The sequence below is a fragment of the Hydra vulgaris genome, chromosome 02 (genome assembly GCF_038396675.1).
Source record: "Hydra vulgaris chromosome 02, alternate assembly HydraT2T_AEP".
Classification (NCBI taxonomy): domain Eukaryota; kingdom Metazoa; phylum Cnidaria; class Hydrozoa; order Anthoathecata; family Hydridae; genus Hydra; species Hydra vulgaris.
Window position 1 is genome coordinate 61,560,001 of NC_088921.1, and position 22,088 is coordinate 61,582,088.

The 22,088-nt window shown below is 28.9% G+C and overlaps 2 protein-coding genes across 5 annotated transcripts in view; both read right to left on the bottom strand.

Annotated features, from left to right (window-relative positions):
* The window catches only part of LOC100209341 (transcriptional adapter 1), a 32,169-nt gene extending 30,730 nt beyond the window's left edge, over window positions 1-1,439 (bottom strand). For 3 of the 4 annotated variants that reach the window (XM_065791613.1, XM_065791616.1, XM_065791614.1), the window contains exon 1: window positions 1,310-1,425. The gene's annotated coding sequence lies outside the window, so the exon portion shown is untranslated. Of the gene's footprint in view, window positions 1-1,309 lie in introns of all 4 variants that reach the window. The other variant, XM_065791615.1, reaches the window with a different exon arrangement.
* A 14,407-nt stretch (window positions 1,440-15,846) lies between these two features.
* The window catches only part of LOC105847084 (uncharacterized), a 38,636-nt gene continuing 32,394 nt past the window's right edge, over window positions 15,847-22,088 (bottom strand). The window contains exon 9 of the mRNA XM_065791617.1: window positions 15,847-16,342. Within this exon, the coding sequence (XP_065647689.1) occupies window positions 16,293-16,342 (50 nt within the window). The 3' untranslated portion in view covers window positions 15,847-16,292. The remainder of the gene's footprint in view (window positions 16,343-22,088) is intronic.

Here is a 22,088-nt window from a genome sequence, read left to right on the forward strand (position 1 = left end):
TCCAACACTCAAATGTTGGACGAAAGTCAAAAGTAATTAAAAGTGACGTATGTGTTGGCGTAAGAATCACTTTTTTCCTTCCGCTCTTCCCAAAGACAACAAATTATAGATCTATATATATATATATATATATATATATATATATATATATATATATATATATATATATATATATATATATATATATATATATATATATATATATATATATATATATATATATACATACATATATGTATATATATACATGTATATATATATATATATATATATATAATATATATATATATATATATATATATATATATATATATATATATATATATATATATATATATACATATAAATATATACATATATGTATGTATGTACATACATATATGTATATATAGTTTTAGACGTTAGTCATAATTTACTCAAAGGAAGAGGCTCACTTCTATCCTTGCTCAGCAACTCTCTAACCTTGTTTGGTCCAGCCCCAACTTTCAAGACTTTACTGCGCCATTAACATCATAGATCGTTAATATTGAAATTTAAAATTTTAAATTTTAAGTGAGCAGCGGTCACTGATCTATATTATAACTGTTATAATATAGATCAGCGGTGCTACTTACACAGATCATTTTTAAAAAGTTATAACTTGTTTTTTACTTTTTTTGTTGGCGGCTCGCAAAATAGATATTATGAAAGGCTGGGCGGGTTATATAAAAATTTAAAAATTATTTAAGATTTAAAAATAAGGGAATTTAAAAATAGATAAATAACAGTAAAAACCAAGTTTTTAGCTTATTCAACATTACATACATACATACATATATGTATATATATAAAATAAGTGAAATTAAAATTTACTAAGCTAGCACTAAAATAATTTCATTTATGAAAACATCACTTTTTCACTAAATGTTTTTTCACTAAACTTTTTTCTAAATTTGAAAAAGTACAGTTTATCTTAAGAATTCAACACATCCTACATATATATCATATATATGCTACTAAATGAATACAACAAATTTGTATAGTATCACTCCTATAAATAGTATTCCATTTATGCATTATTGCGAACTTATCCATTCAAGGTTTTGTTGACATTTGTTGGGTGTAATAACAACAAAGAGTGAAATAAAAATAATTTTATCATTAATTTAAATAAAAACATTGATCTAAGTTTGAGTACATGTTTAATAACCATATAAAAAAACTGTAAGTCAACCAAAAGCACTGAAAATAAAAATGCTCATTCAATAAATTATACCTATATCATGTATTAGAAAGCAACATGAAAAATTAAAGCAAAATAAGATCTTACCTCTAACTGCAGATTTCTCGGGGTTTCTTTTTTGAGATATTGGAAAATGTTTGAAATTTAATAAATTGTTAATATCTTTTTTATATCATTTATTTTTCAAAGAATTCAACCTAAGAAAAAAAATTAAAAATTTAATCTTTTGGTAAGATTTGTCTGCTTAAAATACATTAAATTTATTTTAGAAATGCAATAAAGTGTTTTAAGGTATTATTGATATATATATATATATATATATATATATATATATATATATATATATATATAATATATATATATATATATATATATACATATATATATACATATACATATATATATATATATATATATATATATATATATATATATATATATATTATATATATATATATATATATATATATATATATATATATATATATATATATATATATATATATATATATATGCATATGTATATATAAGGGTGGTCCTTAAAACAACTTTTTTTAAATGTGTTCTATATAATAAAATATTATTAGAATTAAAAAATTAAAAAAAAAAAATTTAAGAGGTTGCTCAAGACCCTTAAACATTAGACGGGTCCCTATAATTATCAAAAAATAATTCTTCAAAAGTATATCATGATGGGTCCTAAAAGAAGCGAAATTATATAAAAACTTCAAAAATAATCATCATTTTATAAAAAAAATTATTATTTTAGATTTCACTGCCTAGAAAATGACATTTTTAAACTAAAAATTAAAAAATATGCATTTTTACAAAAAAAATTTATTATAATTTTTTTTACTCAATGTTTTTTATAAAATAATGACTATTTTAAAACTTTTTATATAATTTCGCTTGTTGTGAGACTCAGCATGATATACTTTTGAAAATCTTGTATTTATGTATATATATATATATATATATATATATATATATATATATATATATATATATATATATATATATATATACATATATATATTTATATATTTACATATATATATACATATATATATATATATATATATATATATATATATATATATATATATATATATATATATATATATATATATATATATATATATTATATATATATATATATATATATACTGATTCTTTGTTGACTATATTAATAATATATAATAATATAATACTATCAAAAACTAAAGTAGTTTAATTTATTTCACATATTTTGAAATATCTGATTTGAATTTCTTCAATTCCATATTCTTTATTCTAGGTGGCAAACTGTTATATAATTTAATTCCTTTACAAAATATAGAATTTTGATTAATACTGCCATTATGTTATTAATATGACTAATATGTTGTTGACTAATATGTATATCTTCATTTTTATACAACATTTTGGAGCAAAACCCTATTATGCTGATAACTATGCTGATTATGCTGATAATTATGTATGAAAGTAAAAACTTATACTCTTACACCTTGATTGATAGCCTTTTACTAAACTTGATTTTCTATTTAAAAAATATAAATTCACATCATACTGTAACTACTATAAGTATATTATATACTTCTTTGTAAATATAAAAATATTTTTACCCTGAATCTGGGCTATGTTAGGCAGTTTGGATAATAGCTTAGGCAGCTGTTATCCTAACTGGGTCAAGGTGACTGCTGGAAGAGAGCTATATTTGGGTGTGGTAATATACTTACTAAGAAATATATAATAAACTTCTTTGCAATTATAAAAATAATATTATTATCCTTATTGGGTCTAGGCTAGGAGACAGTTATAGTTGGATGTTAACTTATATTTTTAAAAGACCTGTTCAAGTTTTTTTTAAAGTTAGAGTACTAACTGTTTAAAGTTAGTACTAACTTTAAAAAAAAATTTAATTACCTTGACAGGTTTCTAGGTTATTAGGATAATAACATTATTTTTATATTTAAGATACTTTGTTTTATATTTATTCTATATTTTTATTATATTATTTTATATTTATATAAATTTAACAAATTTTATTTATATATAACATATTTTATATTTAATAATTTATTTAACAACATATTTTGGAGCACAACCATATTTTCTAAGTTGATATTATTATGTGTGAAAGTATGAAAAAATAACATTCTCTGACGCTTCATTTAATTTACTTTAGTAAATTAAATAAAGCGTTAGAGTAAATGTTTTTACTTTCATATATAATAATATCAATATATAGAAAATATGGTTGTGCTCCAAAATATGTTGCATAAAATATACTATATTAATAATGTTTCTTCATAAATATAATTAAAAAAATTTAAGATTACTGCTATACTAAATAAGTTTCATTTGAATTAAAATTCAACAGCCACTGCGAGTCCCAGTCAATCACATGGAAAAAACTAATTAACTAAATTTGAAGTGAAACAACTTTAAAATTAATTTTCCATTCATGGTACTTAAATAGAATTATAGAATATATTTTTACAAAAAAATTTAGAATTTATTTTTCACTTAAATTTTATAATTTTTAAAAATTTTACTACGGTATACTAAACTTTTTTTCACCATGGTATGCTCTTTCCGTGTAGAAAATATTGACAGGCTAAGAGTGCCCGTACAAGCCCTATAAGGGCTTTGTCTGACAAAAGTTTTATAGATGAATTGCGTGATGACGTGTTATGTTTTTCTTATTCTGTTTTATTTCTTATTCTTTCTTATTATTGCGATTTTTTTATTATTTTATTTTATGAGGATGGTCTCAGAAGTCCTTACGGTACAGAGAACAGCGGAAGAGCATTTAAATAGGAATTTCACTCATCCTTCCACTTATTGGGCTAGACCGGCATCGAACTTAGGACCTCTGGGTTCTGAGCCAGAACTCTAACCATTACTCAAGCTGATTCGGTTTAGGCCGCATAAAAATTATCACGGAAAACATTATTTATTTAGAGCCTCTCTAACAGTGTTTTTGTTTAAATGTAATATTAGTATAATTTTAAAATATTTTTAAGCAAATTTGTGGAGAAAATTAAAATGTTTTCAAATTTTTAATAATAAATATAAATCAAAATAGAAAAAGTCAAAAACTCTAGAAACAGGATTGCACTCGCAAAGCACTCGCAAGATCTATTTTCTACCACTGCCAAAAAAAATGACACTGCTTCCTAATGATCTATTTAAATATTTGACGTTATACAACTGTATTTTATTAATACACCCAGCGTTTTCACATAAATCTAAAAAAATGACACTGCTTCCTAATGATCTATTCAAATATTTGACGTTATACAACTGTATTTTATTAATACACCAAGCGTTTTCACCAGAGAGAATACAAGACCATATACAGTGCTGGCCAAAAAGATCCGACCACTAAGGTTTTTAGACAGAAACGTAATACCACTTCAATTTAATAAAAATATGATTGAATTAAACGCAACAAACAACATTCACGTAAGTCAATGATACACTTTCAAAGAAACCAACAAGTAGTTCACGTCAGAAAAGAGTTTCTAGTACCTCGAATGTCTTCCTCCGGCTTTGAGGACAGCTTCTATTCTTCGAGGCATAGAAGCAACAAAAGAGTCACAGTAATCAGGCGTTATTTTTTGGGACCACGCCTTCAGTATAGCCTCCTTTAAAGTTGTCGCCGACGTCGAGTATGCTTTTGCCACTTCTGCTTTTAATTTTACCCAGCAATTTTCAATCGGGTTTAAATCCGGTGACGAGCCAGGCCACGGAGCAAGAACATTGATGGAATTCTCTTGAAACCATGTCTTGACGATCTTTGCCTGATTACATGGCGCGCCGTCGTGCATAAAGATGTCACAGTTGCGAGTTCTGAGCCAAATAGGAACATTTTCCTTTATTATTTGCAAATAATTAACAGCTTTGATAGTTTCATCTTGCGGCATGAGATGGATTCCCGCTCGACCTCTGGCAGTAATTGCTCCCTAAATCATAATTGCAGGGCAATGTTTTACCGCTGAAGCAACATAATGGGCATTGAAGAGTGCGTTTGGTGGCTGTCGAACAATTACTTTATGCGTAGCAAACTGTTTCACCATCGATTCGTCTGAGAATATGACACGTCGCCACATTGCTACGGTCCAATTTTTATGTGCTTTATAAAATTTGAGGCGGTCACGAATACTTTTCTGAGAGTCGTGGTTTTAATGCAGCGCGATAGGATCGAAGACTGAAATCGTCCACAAGACGTCGCCGAATGGTGCGAGAGCTTACATTCACATCAGGAGGCAGTTCATTGAGAATTTGTGAAGATGATACCATTGGGTCCTTCGTGGCTGCGTGATCATAGCGTCAGTTTTTGATGTAGTACATCTCGGTCTGCCACTGGATCTTCCTGCAGCGCTGGTACCTGTTGACTTGATGTGCTGAATGACACCGTGAACAGTCATTCAGCACATTGTCTTAGGCATTCGTAAACGTGCGGCAATCGCACGTTCAGACTTCTCGTCTTCTATCAAAAGTTGTATTTTAGCATGTTTTCCAGGTGATGTTGTCGCCATAGCCAAATGCAAATAGTAATTCACAGCCACGCATGCGATAGTATATATAACAATGGTACAAGTGTTTTGATTGGCTGATAACTGCAAATCACGCATGCAAAGCGTGATGGTGAAATTCCGAGGAAAGCGTCTACACTACAATGTACATACTGTATACATTGATAAACAATACGTGGTCGGATCTTTTTGGCCAGCACTGTAAGTCAGTGACATGGACAAAGGACAATAACAAAAGAGTTACACTACATAAAAAAGACTGGATTTTGACCTAAATGCTATTGTATGACCAGAATTGAATCAACTTGTAATTATCTTACTGCTCTATTGTTTAAATTGAAAACATATGTTCAACTGTAACTAAATGAGGAAACAGCATGCCCAAATACGTTTTAGTGAATACATAACAATTAGTTATCAAAAACATTTAGAATAACTATTAGTGGTTACCAAAACACAAAATGATAATAAAAATTAGCATTTACATAGGGCGGGTTGCATTAAAATTTCGATATGAAAACAAGTCTTTTGTACTAATCACTAATTCTTATTAATAAATAGTGCAGTATAAACAAAGCCCGAACTGCTATAATAAAGAAATGATGAAAACGCCAGAAAGTGCTATAACACTTTATCAGAATTAAAGCACAAAACTTTATGTTTAACTGATGCTGGATTACGCAATAATAATGAAAATCCATTTTTTTAGAGCAAGTCATGATATATTTGTTCATTATATATGTCATGCACTAGAATTAAAAGAATCAAATGCCCATTTAAATTAAGGGTCAGTCTTGATGACTAGAAAGAAGATGGCCCAGCAATTCTTATGGCAACATCTTAAAAGAAATAAAAAAAAAGAGTGAAGGCAGCATTCTAAGCATGTAACAGATAGAGCTAATTGTAAAAGAATAGATTTTTAATGAGAATTTAAAGTAATGACAAATTTTGTAAAATATTACAGTAAAAATTGAAGTTAGTTATTACGGAAGTCAGGTACGGATTTAGGCATGGGCAGGGTGTGCCATTGCACATGAGCCATCACCAACCAAAGATTAAAAAAGATTTTTACGCGAAAGCTTTATGTATGTTGTTAAATAATATTTAAAATAATTTAATAATTTATAACGAGTAATAACAACTACTTATTAATAGTTATGTAAATAATTCAATTGAAACAATTTCACGCAAAGTAGTGAATAAATCTTTAAAGGAGATTAAATCCAGCACATTGTGTGGTCTTGGTGATATACAGAGGCGTCACGATAGGATAGACAAAATTCAGAAGGCCTCATAACTTAATAGCTTCAAATTAATAACAACAAACCTTTTAGAATCTAGAAATGATAAAAGTATTGGAATCGATAATCATCTAATAACGGATATTGTAGATTTCTAAAAAACGCTTGAATGTTAGTTAAATTTGCATCAAATAATGTAAGAGATAATCTTCTTAATAAGATCTCCGCGCTTCTCACCAAAAGATATCAACAAGTTAAGGTCGGATGTTCTCTATCAAACCCAATTTGCAATTTTTCTTTTTTTTTTTTCAACATCTTCGCTTCCAACAAGGCTGCAAGCAACCACAATTAGAGTTGGAAGTTATTAGAAGAGAAAAAATGAAGTTTATAGAGCAACATAACGATTGACAGACGACTTAAAAGATTGCAAATTATATGAATCAGGAAAGCAAGATGAAGGAAGCGAATTCCAAAGAACTGATGTTCGAGGAAAAAAAAAATAGAGGAATAAGAGTTTTTGGAGCACTTAGGGACAGTAATAGAAAAAGGATGAGACTTAATTGAATGACGAGTAACACGAGAATGAAATTTAATAGATGGCACAAGAGTTGCTAGTTCTTTAAAGTAGTGTCCATTATAGTATTTGTAGAAAAAAGAAAGAGAAGCAAAATTACGATGCACAGTGTATCACTTCATACAAGCTAGGTGGGCAAATGTCATATCAGAAATCGACTTATTGATAATATTTTCACAATAACAGTCTCTTAATTAGTAATAACTTGCAGTGTTTATTATGAAAAATATTCCAGAGCAATGAGCCATAAACAATTAAAAAGGCGTTAAAATGTAATTTCATTTTTGAAAAAAATTAATTAAAAATTTACAATGGTTGCATTAACATTTAACAAGAACTAAAGAAAGCAATCATTTTAATGCAGTGATGGATTTTACTTTTGAGGGTAAGTACTATTTAATTACATTAATTATTTTATTTAAAAGTTAAGCAATGTGTGTTAAAATATGGTTTAAAAAACTGGGTTAAAGTTGTAAAATATTTTTTTGTTTTTAATATTTAAATTTATACAACTTTTTGTATCCACATGTATCCAAGCTATTTTATTAACAGTGTATAGCTAAAGTCCTAAGGTGTACAACAAAGAAAAAATTTTCACCACATAAATCCACAATTTTTTGTTATTAAATTTCATTTAGATCATGTGCGCTCTTTTTCAAAAATGGAGTTATTTAAAGAATGGCGAAGACATAATCAAGAAGAAAGAAATTCTCGTTTATTGGATTTTATTTTGCAAAGATTTTGTGCTACTCATGTAACTGATTTGACTAGAGATTCTGAGAGGTCTTTGCAGTTAAAAATTTCATGTATGGCTTCAAAATTCGCAATAAAAGTGTCTGCAGCACATATGATGATGGACCGCTTTTTAAACAAAAATAAAATTTGATTAGAGGGGACAAATGTAGAATTTAAAGTAAGTATATACCAGCAATGTACTTTTTCATCATCTCGAGAAATTCAAGGACGACCAAAAAAGAACTTTAAAGACTCGTCGTTTAAAACCAAAAAACGAAGGGTTGAAAACTTAATAAAATTGCAAAGTGCAACTGAGTTGACCACAGCTGCTGAAGTAGTATGCCGTGTGTTTGGGTACAGAAACCAAGCTACTTTAATCAGAAAAAGTCTGGAATCATCAGAAAAAATTAAATCAAAAGACTTTATTTGTGGTGGTAGGTACTTAAATCGTGACGAGGCATTAGCTTATTATATTGACTCTAAATGTACAAGTCATTCTTATAAACAGACGAGAAAGTGGTCATTAAAGGCAGGGAATATATTATTTCCATCTTATAATAGTCTATGCAAGTCGAAAAAGTTATGTTATCCATTAAATGAACATATTTCTGTTACAGAAACACGTGCCGAAATTAGCCTACAAGCTATACTTGATAAAACTACTGAACGCCTAATTGAAGCCCAATGCGAAGTTCTTAAAAGTATTACTTTTACTACGCCATTCACACTAATTAGCAAATGGGGATGTGATGGGAGCTCCATTCACAGCGCATACAAACAGAGATTTAAAAACTCTGATGCTACTGATGAGTTTCTGTTTGTATTTTCATTTGTTCCGTTGAGACTGAGTGACTGTCAAAATATTATTTGGCAAAATCCACGACCTTTATCCACGCTATATTGCCGACCAATTAAATTAAATTTTTCAAAAGAAACAAATCTTTTAACAACAACAGAAACTAACCAAGTTTTAAAAGAAGTTTCTCAACTTGTTTCAACATCTATAAGACTCAACGAATCTCAAATTACTGTTAAACGCGACCTAATACTATCAATAATAGATGAAAAAGTTTGCAATGCCTTGACTGACACAAGTTCCCAACAAAAATGTTACATACGTGGTGTGACTCCTAAAATGATGAACGGTGAACTAAAAGACTTAGTTGTTAAAAAAGAAAATTATTGTTTTGATCTGTCTACTTTGTATGCGTGGATTCGTTTTTTTGAAAGTGGCAAGTTAGAAGCGATGAAGATAAATCTAGTGTCCAAAAACGTTCAGAAGATATCAAACAAAAATTTGAAAAGCATATGGGCCTTATTGTTGATAAACCAAAACCTGGCTTTGGGAGTACAAATGATGAGAACACAGCTGTTTTACGGGTTTAGACAATCTCATTAAAAATTTCAGTATGTTATTAATAACACTTTCCTCTGGCTATGATATTAACTATTATGAATTTGAATAGCTTTGTTCTGAAACCAAAACTCTTTATATTAATCTGTATCCTTGGTACTATGTGCCTGTTACTGTGCACAAAATACTTGCACATAGCACGGAAGTTATAAAAACATGCCTTCTTCCAATAGGACAACTGTCGGAAGAGTCTCAAGAAGCCTACAATAAAGATTTTCGTCCATTCCGCGAACACCATGCAAGAAAAAATTCACGTATTTGCACAAATATAGATTTGCTAAATATGCTTTTGGTAACATCAGATCCTGTCATCAACTCATACAGAGAACTGTCAAATAAGAAAACTGGTAAACTACCGTTGGGAGTTTTGAATTTAATTATCCCACCTATAATACCACCACAGCTTGTTGAAAATAGAAATATGTGTGACGAAGATTATTTAGAGTCCGATTCATCGGGTAGTGAAAATAACAATGATTCGTCAGATAATGATTAATTATTAATAAAACATTTTTTTTATTTTACGTAGTGTAGTGAGTATATTTTTATATTTTGTATATTTGTAGTGAGTATATTTTTATATTTTGTATATTTGTTGTGAGTATATTTTTATTTTAGGCAAAATTTTATTACATTATTTATGTGTTGAAATTTAGTATTTATATTTATTACTTAATTATCTTTTTCAAGACAAAAACTTTTAAAAACTTAAAAGTAATTAAAATATCGCCTTTTTTACAATAAAATAAAAAAATAAAAAAAATACTTTTTATAGTAAAATTGACTTTTTGGCGCCCCTTTAAGCTTAAACGCGCGGGGTAATTGCCCCCCTGCTTCCCCCAGGCTCCCTACTGCATAACTAATCAATAAAACACCAAAATATTGTTAACTACATTCTTAGGAATGAAATTACAAATCAAAATATTTTTGTCAACCTAGCTTGTATGAAGCGATACACTGTGCAACGTGACAATCAATTAAAACGATCGCGATGTTTAATCAAAACATTTCACGCATGCGCAATCTCAAGATTCTATATTACTCAAAAAAAAAGGTTTTGTTTATATATTAATTTATTTAATATTATATAAATTTGTTTTTATTAATTTTTTCTAAATTTACTTTAATTTAATCAAATTTATTTTAATTTTAAATGGATGCCATATTTGTTTTAAATGGATGAAAAACCCGGTAAGGCATACACACATGTATACATATTCATTAAGCTTCAACTATTCCATGTCGTTTAGGTATGCATTTTTTACATGGTCTTATCTTATTGGTAAAACAACCATAACGTTTATTTAAAACATGCATGATGAACAACTTCTTTTAATTATATAATAATACTTATTTTGTCGTAGTCAGTAAATGCGCCTTTAGCTGCTTTGGATGAAGCGTTCTTTTCATACATGGAATGGCCCTGAATCAAAACTCCTCTTGGACAATTTTACTTCTTTATCTTTAATATCTCGTTGCTCGTATATTTACTTTGACATCCGTTTAAAATAAAAATAAATTCCATTAAATTAAAGTAAATTAAGATAATATTAATAAAAATAAATTTATGTAAAGTTAAATAAATAAATATGTAAAAAAAAACTTTTTTTAAAATATAGAATGTTGAGATTGCGCATGCTTTAATTGTTTTAATTGAAAATCACAATTGTTTTAATTGATTGTCACGATGTTTTAAATGAATGTCATGGTTGTTTTAAATGGATGTCATGTTTGTTTTAAATGGATGCAAAACCCGGTATTCCATATAATGCCTGCAAACTCAAAATATGCTAAAGACGTTTACACCGACAGACGTTTGTACGTAACGCTGTACAAATGGAACTAAGAAGATCTTAGACCACTAAAACATAGTCATTTAAAAAAAGTTTATTCTTATGATTATGATTAAAAACAAATGAATGATATTAAAGGCTAATATAAAAGTTAAGCCAAAAATATTTTGCGCATTGACGTCAGTTTGTGGCAAAATAAACCTTTACGCGTCAAGTTTACTTTTGCATTATCTTTTATTTGCATCATCTTTTATTTGCATTATCATTTGCATTTTTTGATTGATTTTAAGCGCAAAAAGCTATTAAACTGGTACTGGTTTACTTATATTACATACAATCCTGAATAAAACGTTATATAAGTGGATTTTTTTACATTTTATAAACAATATATATAAACAAATAGCATATTTGTTTATATATATTGTTTATATAGGGATGATTAAGTGCAACAAAGTAAAAAAAAAATTACTTTATATTTAAAAAATGATTTATATAATGTTTCTTTGCAAATTCCAATATACTATACTTTAATTTTTTTAAGTGCACTGAACAGACCATCTACAGCTTATTAGGACTAATTACATGAGCACATTAATAACATAAGTATCTCAATCATACATATACAGATACACAACAAATATTTCCCCCCGGTGTTTTGATGTTTTTAGAATTTTTTGCTTTTTTTAAAAATCTTTTCGTTTGTTAAAGTGTATAATATCATTACATATGTTTGTATATAATCTCTTTAAAACTTCAAAAGTATTTCGTATTTTAAGATAATTGTAAAAAAAAAAAAAAAACGTCACCAATGCTAAGACTCGAACCATGTCTTTTATGTTCCGAAACTCAGCGCACTATTCACTCGGCCACTCTTTTGTAATTTTATGAACTAATTGTTATATATAACTTTGACATAATAACCATTTTCTGACCTATCTATAACCACCTATTGGATGCACATCAAATTTTCACACCAAAGTTCTTTGGCAAAATACAAAACTATGATTTTGAATGTGGTTCCAGACATAGCAATGTTTGGTATCGGACCTTTAAAAGCCACATGCTTGGTCCAAAAAGTAGGCTTTGTTCAAATCCTTATGTAGGAAGACTCCCATCCTGATTTTTTTTTGTAGATGTTTTATTTTATTTTTATTTAACTTCTGAATATATTTCGTTTTTCTTTTAATTATCGTGACAATGTTTGCTTTGTAACGCTATAATTCTTTGATACAGATGATTCTTCTTTGTCAACTTCATTTAGTATTTCTATACTTCAGTAATACTTTTTTTTTAGCAGTATTTGAGATTTGTTTTTAACAAATAGAGTTTAATCGAAATTTAATAAAAGCTATCTGTGAAAATGTTTAATTGATTAATATTTGACGCAATGACATTTAATTTTCAAATTTCGGAGTTTCTCTAAACATTTATTATTGTGTTTTATTTAGTACTTGCATTAAATTTGAAGTTGAAGTCATAGTTAACCAAAGTTTTTTGCTGAAGGGAAATAAAAACAATCAACAACAACAAAATTCTTGTTGATTTTTTTCTAATTTTTTTTTTAGAAATTACCAAATAGCTAACTTAAACAGATGATTTTATACTAAGCTGATATATAAGCATCCACGTCTTAACACATGTCCAGAATAAGCAGCCGCTGCGGGGTCAGGGCGTTTGGAGAGGCCAACCAGCAAAGAATTAAATTATTTTTTAAATAATTAAAAACAAAAATTAGATTGATTGTTAACTATTAAGAATAACTTCCAAGACTATTGAGACTTCCGAGATTAAAATTTTAATCTTGGAAGTCTCAATAGTCTGGTTTTTATCTTTGCTTTTAAAGATATCTTAATAACATATTTTAAGATATCTTTAAAAAGATATCATATTTTAAAGAAATCTTGATAGTTTCTGGTTTTTATCTTTGCTCTTCAAACTTTACTTCTTATAGTTTGAAAAGCAAAGATAAAAACTAGGATGAATACAAAAATAAAATAAAAAGAGCTTAGAAAAAAATTCTTTCCACTTTGACATTAAAGTGAGCATTTTTGAGATTTGCGTGGCAAGACGAAATCTAGAAAAGAGAAAGAAGTAAATTGTAACGAATTACAAACAAAATGTTGTTGCGTCATACCAAAGTTGACAATAGTTACGCAAAAAACCAATCTAATGCTTGAAGGTATATACAAGCACCAGATTGAAGCAGTTATTCTCCAGGTTTGTTGATTGATGGTCTTAATAAAGAGACAGTAATTTTAGACTCTATTATTGTTGTTATCCAAGTTGTTAGCAAAGGAGTAGTTTAGAAAGTTGAAATAATTTTTACCGACCCTGCCAACAGGATACATCAAAGTAATGGAGTGATTGAGTTCATTAAAACAAATCAGCAAAATAGAGACGTCAACGACAATGATTTTTCAAATCCCGAAACTCGTGACGATGCTGGAACTTTGTTCAGTACAAATGCGATTCACGTTTACAAATAATTGGTTATATATTACTTTTATACTTTTTACTTGATATCCTTTAAATTGCTTTAAAAAAAGCGCTTGACAATTTTAAAATAATTTTTTTTTATTGGAAAACTTCTTTCCTGCAGTTATTGAACTTAAAGATGCAAGTTATCAATGATTTCATGATATCGACGATTAACCACAGACGTCTTGCACGCGTACAACTTATTTTTATTGTTCGGTATGTAATGCTTGATAAAAAACCAGTGAAACGTTTTTACCATTCATTTTAGTAATAGATCACTGAGCTGCTGATATGCCTTTATCAGTATCTCAAATATCTTAAAATATCAAAATTACATGGAATTGGATTCCTTGTCCTTCTTTCAGATAGGAATTCTGTTGCAATCACACCACAAGCCCACAAACTTTAATAAATCTGCCCAAAATATACGGAAATTACTTTTTCAAATGAATATCTGCATTTTAAGAGCGTCGTTTCCCTTTCCCGAAATTGAAACCGATAAAACCAGAAACCAATTCGATCAAAAAAACTTGAAACGGAAACCCCTCTACGCTCTAGCCGTTTATAAATTTAAAAATTTTGCTATAAAAGAAATCAATGTAGAAGATGTGATCGATCAGTTCGCTGATTTAAAAAGCAGCAATAAGATATCAAAGTAAATCATCTACTTAATAGTATATTAATGTAACTTAGATTAAAACTATGTAGTCTTTAGAAATATCTATTTTTCATTTTACTCTACTGAATTGTTTTAAATATATGCTAAATACAAAGACCTGATTGCCCCTTGCTCATTCTTTGGAATATCTTGTTATAATAATCTACAAAAGATACTAATTTTTGATCTAATAATGCATTAATACTGATATAGTGCGAATTTCATAACAGCAAATCTGCTCAAGTGCGAAATGACGTAATTGCGAACTTACATTAGTGCACAACAGTTGGATAAACTAACATAAGTGCGAACTGGCAAAAGTGTGAGCTCTCATAACTGCAAAGCATAAATTGAAAAATGAACTGGCATAAGCATGCCAAACAGAATTCTCACTTATGCCAATCTTTGAAAATTCTTTAGGCGCACTTATGGCAAGTCGTACTTATGCCAATCTTTGAAAAAAAATTTTGACGCACTTATGCCAGTGTTTGCAACTGCTTTGCGCCTATGCCTACTATTTGCACTTATGTTAATGTTTAAAAATTCTTTCGGCGCACTTATGTCTACTATTTGCACTTATGTTAATGTTTAAAAATTCTTTCGGCGCACTTATGTCTACTATTTGCACTTATGTTAATGTTTAAAAATTCTTTCGGCGCACTTATGCCTACTTTGCAATTATGCGAATGTTTGCAAACTCTTTTAACCCACTAATACCAATTCTCAGATTTTTGCCAGTTTTTGCAACTGCTTCGCATTTATGCCAGTTCGCACTTACGAAATTGGCACTTATTCAACTTCATAAAATATACTTATTAAGCCATACAAAAAAATTCTGTTTTGGAACAAGATTTTTTTTTTTATTGGACGGATGGGGAGGATAGAACCACAACCGTTTTGCTGATGGGTCAGGATGACCCAAGGACGTATATAAATTTAAAGCTAACTAAAGTTTAAATGAATTTTTATTAAAAATTGCTAACTAAAGGTGATTTTTATTAAAAAAAACTTGTTGAAACATGTTTTAAAGGTGATTTTAAATAAATTTTTTACCCCATAACTTAAGATTTGACTTTATTTTATATAAATTTAGATCATTACTTAAAACTGGTTTGGAGGGTTACAAAAAAAACAACAACAAAAAAAAAAAACAAATTTTTTCATAAATCTTCTCTAAAAACGATAAATTATTTATATTAAATTTATTATATATATTTATATTATATCTATTTATAACTAAAAATTTACATGAGACAAAATATGATTTATTACAAAAATACTTCTTTAATTTTATTATTACAAGTTACATCATAGAATATTATCTAATAAAAAAAATTTATTTTAAAAATTTATATATATTTTTATATCTGACACGTATATTTAATTATTTGAAATTTCACAAATGTATTATTCTGTAAACATTTTTATAAATTTACATTTTTAATTCTACAAAACTTAATTGAACATTTTTTACAAAATGAAAAAAGCCAATCATGTTAAAATAATAATAAAAAAAAAACTAACTGAAAAAACCAAACACATAAAAAAAAAACAAAAAACGTCAGTAAAATATTTTCACAACTTTTCTTTTTATAATTACCTTCACAACTTCATTATTTTTATAAATATTTTATTACTTTATCGTTGCGTTACAGCTTACAAAACATTGATCAGACTGTTGAGCTGCAATTTAATAAATAAAAACAATACATTTCAAATCACTCAATACTCAACCAACTGGGATCCAATTATATGGGAAACATAAAGTTTTTTGGTTGGATAGGTCTGGGAGCTGCATGGGAAAACAATAAAACCAAAGTACTATTAATTGATATCGAGACAGATTTAAAAAGAGATATTATTTAAAATAAAGAGGGCTTCTCAGCCGAACACTACATACGGGGATTCGTGCGGTTATCTAGCATAGGATAATTAATGGCATTTTTATGGGATAAGTCGGTGACACGTACGGAAAACCAATAAATAACACAGGTCAACAAAAAAAAATTTTTTTTCTGGTGCCGAGCAAACAATTTGATTTTTGTATAGCATTTCTCATTTTGATTTCAAATATGCAACTCTTTTTTTACCATCACGTCAAGTTGTAAAGATATTTAGGTTCAAATCTTAAGTATTTAGGGTAAAGTCCCTAATATTGTCGAAAAAAAAGTTATTCAAAAGTATGTCAACCTGGGTCTCAAAAGAAGCGTATTTTCATAGAGATTTTAAAAATGTTATTCATTTGTAATAAAAATAAGTATTTTGTGTATTTTTGGTGAATAACATTCTATTGACTTTTTTTTAAGTCTTTAGCATTTTTTTACATAATTTTTTTGTCAATAAATTTTAAGGAAAAATATTTATGTTTTCTAAAATCTCTATGAAAATACGCTTCTTTTGAGACCCAGGTTGACATACTTTTGAATAACTTTTTTTTCGACAATATTAGGGACTTTACCCTAAATACTTAAGATTTGAACCTAAATATAATTACAATTTGACCTGATGGTAAAAAAAGAGTTACATATTTGAAATCAAAATGAGAAATGCTATGCAAAAAACAAATTGTTTGCTCGGCACCAGAAAAAATTTTTTTTTTGTTGACCTGTGTAATCAGCGTGCCATTAATTGATATCGAGGCAAATTTGAAAAAAGGCAACACGAAATTTCAAATTGTTTAAAAATAAAAAATATTTCTTAGCTTACAAGGACAATTGTTTTTGTTCTTTGTTTAATTTTACAATTAATAATGAGTTTTTTTTAAAACATCTTACAACAAGGTTGCAAGCAACCACTAATTAAATTTGGAAGTTACTGGAAGAGAAAATATGAAGATTGTAGAGCAAGATAACGATTGACAGACAGCTTAAAAGATTGTAAATTATACGAGTCAGGAAAAAAAGATGAAGGAAGCAAATTCCAGAGAACCGATGTTCGAAAAAAAAACCCCAGAGGAATAAGAGTTTTTGGAGAACTTAGGAGCAGTCACAAAATAAAGGATGAGACTTATTTGTAGAAAAGAGTAAGAGAAGCAACATTACGACGATGTAACAATGGTTGAAGGCTGGCTGCAAGAGCAGGTCCAACTATGTTTACAATGCCTTTTTGCACCTTGTCTAAAAGAGAAAGGGCATCATTAGAAGATCCACCCCAGATATGGCAACAGTATTCCATACAAGGAAGGATTTGAGATTTATAGAGATAAAGAATAGAATCCGGAGTTAGAAAGTGTCGAGCTCGATAAAGAGATGCAACCTTAGCAGATGATAATTCTGCAACGGATTTGATATACAGTTTCCAAGAAAGATCAAAAATAAGAGTTAATCCTAGAAGATGAAGGGTAGATGACACATCGAGTACATTATAGTTCATAAATATAGGAAGATCTAAATTATTGCGATAACAACTGGCTGAAAAAAATTGAGTTTTATCTGAATTAAAGTTTACCAGCCACTGTGAGCCCTATGCGGTAGCAGAAGTGAGATCTTTTTCAAGCTCAAATGCCCCATCCAAGCGACCAGAGAGTGTTGGCTTCTTATCATGACAAGAATAAATGAAAGTATCATCAGCGAACTATGGCACATTAGATGTGAGAATATCTGGAAAATCGTTAATGTAAATTTAAAAGAGTAAAGGGCCAAGGATTGAACCTTGAGGAACCCCTGAAGTTACAGGATATGAAGAAGAGTGCTGTCCACCAAGGACAACTTTTATACTACAATTGGAAAGAAAGAATTCAATAATCTTAAAGATATTACCAGATACACCGTAAGAAGAAAGCTTATGGAGAAGACCAGCAAGCCAAAATTTATCAAAAGCTTTAGAAATGTCAAGCCTTAATCTTTTTACCTTTATCTAATGCACGATAAAACATATCGGTTATTACTGTTAGCAAATCAGCTGTAGAATGAGAAAATCGAAATCCATATTGATGATCAGAAAGTAAGTTATTAGATTCAGGATGAGAGATTAAGTGTTTGTTAATTAAAGATTCAAAAACTTTGCTAATGATAGGAGAAAGACTAATGGGACGGTAGTAAGACGAGTCAGATCGCTCTCCAGAATTTTTGAAAATAAGGATAACAGATGCCGCTTTCCATCAGGCTGGAAAACAAGACTCTGATAAGCACTTGTTAAATAGTTTTGAAAGTATAGACGACAGCTCTGGAAAACACTTCTGCAAGACCACAAGCTAGTCAGGACCACAACCTGTAGAAGAGTCTAAGCAGGAAATCACTTTAAATACAGAAGCTGGAAAGATACGAATGGATCAACATGTTTGTTGGCTATATAAGGTAGAACGCTACTAGTGGAATCAAGAGATGATATTGTTGAAAAGTTCTTAGCAAACAATTCAGCTTTGTCTTTAGGTGTGGTAACAAAAGTCTGAACCATACAAGAGAGGTGGAATAACAAATTTGCCCTTATTGATATTGTTAAAGATTCTCCACAAGTCACGAGAGTCTAATTTTTGTGATGAAATATGAGATTTCAAGTTTTTTTTAACAAATCCAAAAATGATTCAAGTGCCAAAAACAAACAACAAAATACCATTATCATCACCAAGTTCACTTAACCTATCATTCACTTGTATTTATCGTCTTGAAAGTAACTTTTCTGCTATTGAGTCTTACCTATTGCAAAGTTCACCAGACCTATATGCACTCTGCGAGACTAATTTGAGTTCAACTGTCTCATCTTGTGATCATAGTGTTGATGGTTACCTTCCTTTAATTTGCAAAGACTCCAATAGTCACATGCTTGGCCTGGGCTTTTATATTCATAAGAATTCAACCATTTGAAAATCTGTTACTTAACCTCTCTTGCATGGTTCAGATTTTGTTACCTCACCTAAAGACAAAGCTGAATTGCTTGCTAAGAACTTTTTTAAATCTCATCTCTTTTTAATCTCATCTCTTGATTCCTCTATTACATCCTACCTGATATAGCCAAAAAATAGGTCGATTCGTTGTTTGATATTCATATCACTCAATCAGTTTATTTAGACTTTTCTATAGCTTGTGGTCTGGACAACTGTTATAGTCTTGCAGAAGTGTATTGCCGTCTATACTTTCAAAGCTATTTAACAAGCGCTTATTAGAGTATTGTTTTCCAGCCTGCTGGAAAGCAGAACCCGTTATTCCTTTTTTCGAAAAATTCTGGAGAGCAATCAAAGTCGTGTTATAGTTTTCTTACAACCATAAGCAAGGTTTTCGAGTTTTTAAGTTTACAAACATTTAATCTCTTATCTTAAATCTAGTACCTTATTTTCTGGACATCAATATGAATTTTTATCTTTTCTTTCTACTGCTGATTTGTTAACGGTAATAACCAATAGGTTTTATCATATATTAGATAGATGTGGAGAGGTTAAAGCTATTGCTCTTGACATTTCTAAAGCCTTTGACAAAGTTTGGGATGCTGGTCTTCTCCATAAACTCTCTTTGTATGGTGTATTAGGTAGCGCCTTTAAGATTTTTAAATCCTTACTTACCAATTGTAGCATAAAAGTTGTCTTCAATGGACAGCACCCTTTTTCTTTTCCTGTATCTTCAGGGGTTCCTCAAGGTTCTATCTTTGGTCCTATTTTTTCTCTGATTTACGTTAATGATCTCCCACAAATTTTTACATCTAAGATGACATTGTTTGCTGATGATACTACCATTTATTCTTGTCTTCATAAGAAGTCAACACTCTCTGGTTGCTTGAAGGGGGTATTTGAGCTTAAAAGATCTCACTGGCTACAGTATTGACTTTAACTCAGATAAAACTCAATTTTTTTTTCTTCTTGGAAACCATATATCAAATACATTGCAAAATTATTATCTGCTAAAATTGCATCTCTTTATTGTGCTTGCCACTTTCTTATTCCAGATTCTATTCTTTATCTCTATAAATCTCTAATCCATCCTTGTATGGAATACTGTTGCCACATCTGGAGTGGATCTTTAAATGACGCCCTTTCTCATTTAAACTATGTGCAAAAACGCATTGTAAACATAGTTGGACCTGCTATAGCAGCCAGCCTTCAACCATTGTTACATCGTCGTAATGTTATGTTAAACACCGTAACATTCCCTTTTTTTACAAATACTATAACAGATGCTGTTCTAAAGAGCTAGCGTCTCTTGTGCCATCTATTAAAATTCATTCTTGTGTTACTTGTCATTCAATTAAGTCTTATCCTTTTACTGTGACTGATCCTAAATGCATCAAAAATTCTTTTTGTCTAATTTTTTTCCTTGAACATCAGTTCTTTGGAATTCGCTCCTTTTACCTTGTTTTTTTTATTCATATAATTTGCAATCTTATAACTTTTAATTCTTTATAACTTATAATTCATATAAGTTGCTTTATAAACTTCATCTTTTCTCTTCCAGTAATTTCCAACTTTAATAGTGGATGTTTGCAGACTTGTAAGAAATGAAGATGTTGGAAAAAAAAACTGTTGCATTGATTCTTTTTGATTTGTTGGAACATTTATCATTAATTTGTTGCAGAAAAGTTTTTTATTTAAATTCTAATAAACTTGGAAAATTAGCTTTATCAATATTTTTGCATTTTCATAATTCATAATATGATTTAAATATTTTTTTCTAGGTATCTTTAACAAGACAATATATTTCTATACCAATTGTTTGCAAAACATAACTTAGCAACCACTGGATATTGGAATATGTACAACATTCCAATATCTTGTGGTTGTACATATTCCAATTTCCAGTGGAATATGTACATCAACAACAGACAGACCAATTGCAGGGTATTTCATTTACATAATTAAATAACTTTCGATAAAACACGAGCGCTGTGACCATCTAATTTAGCAATGTATTTTACTCAAATTGCTTTAACTAATGTTCTAACCATTGAATAATTTTAAAATTTATTTAATGATGAATCAGTTTGGCAAGCTTTGCATCATAATCAATATAAGTATCTTTTTGATTTATAAATAACAAAAAGCCTGATGGATGCGATGACAGTTTGATGCAATGTTATCTTGTGTAATGCTACTTCATATCTGTCTTCAGTATTTTCATGTCTTAAATAGTAAAATTATTATACTATCGTAGTGAATGCCATATTTAAAAGTAGTGAAATTTAAAAAATGCTCTTGTTTTGTATTTTTCAAAGAGCAAATAAAACATAATTAAATAATTATATAATTAAATAAAACAAATTATATTAGTTTATAACCATAACCCAAATCACTAAAACATTGAATGTTTCCTCTGATAAAGCTGTTCACCTTACGCTTCTATGTTTTCACTTTAATTTCTATCAAACATTATTTTTATTTTTGTCAATCAATGTCAACTTTGATATTTAAAACATTCTTAGGAATAATCTTTGCTCTCAATGATATTTTAAAGCATTTTCAATATCTTCTTTGCTCTACTCATTGGGATTTTTTGAATACTAAAGA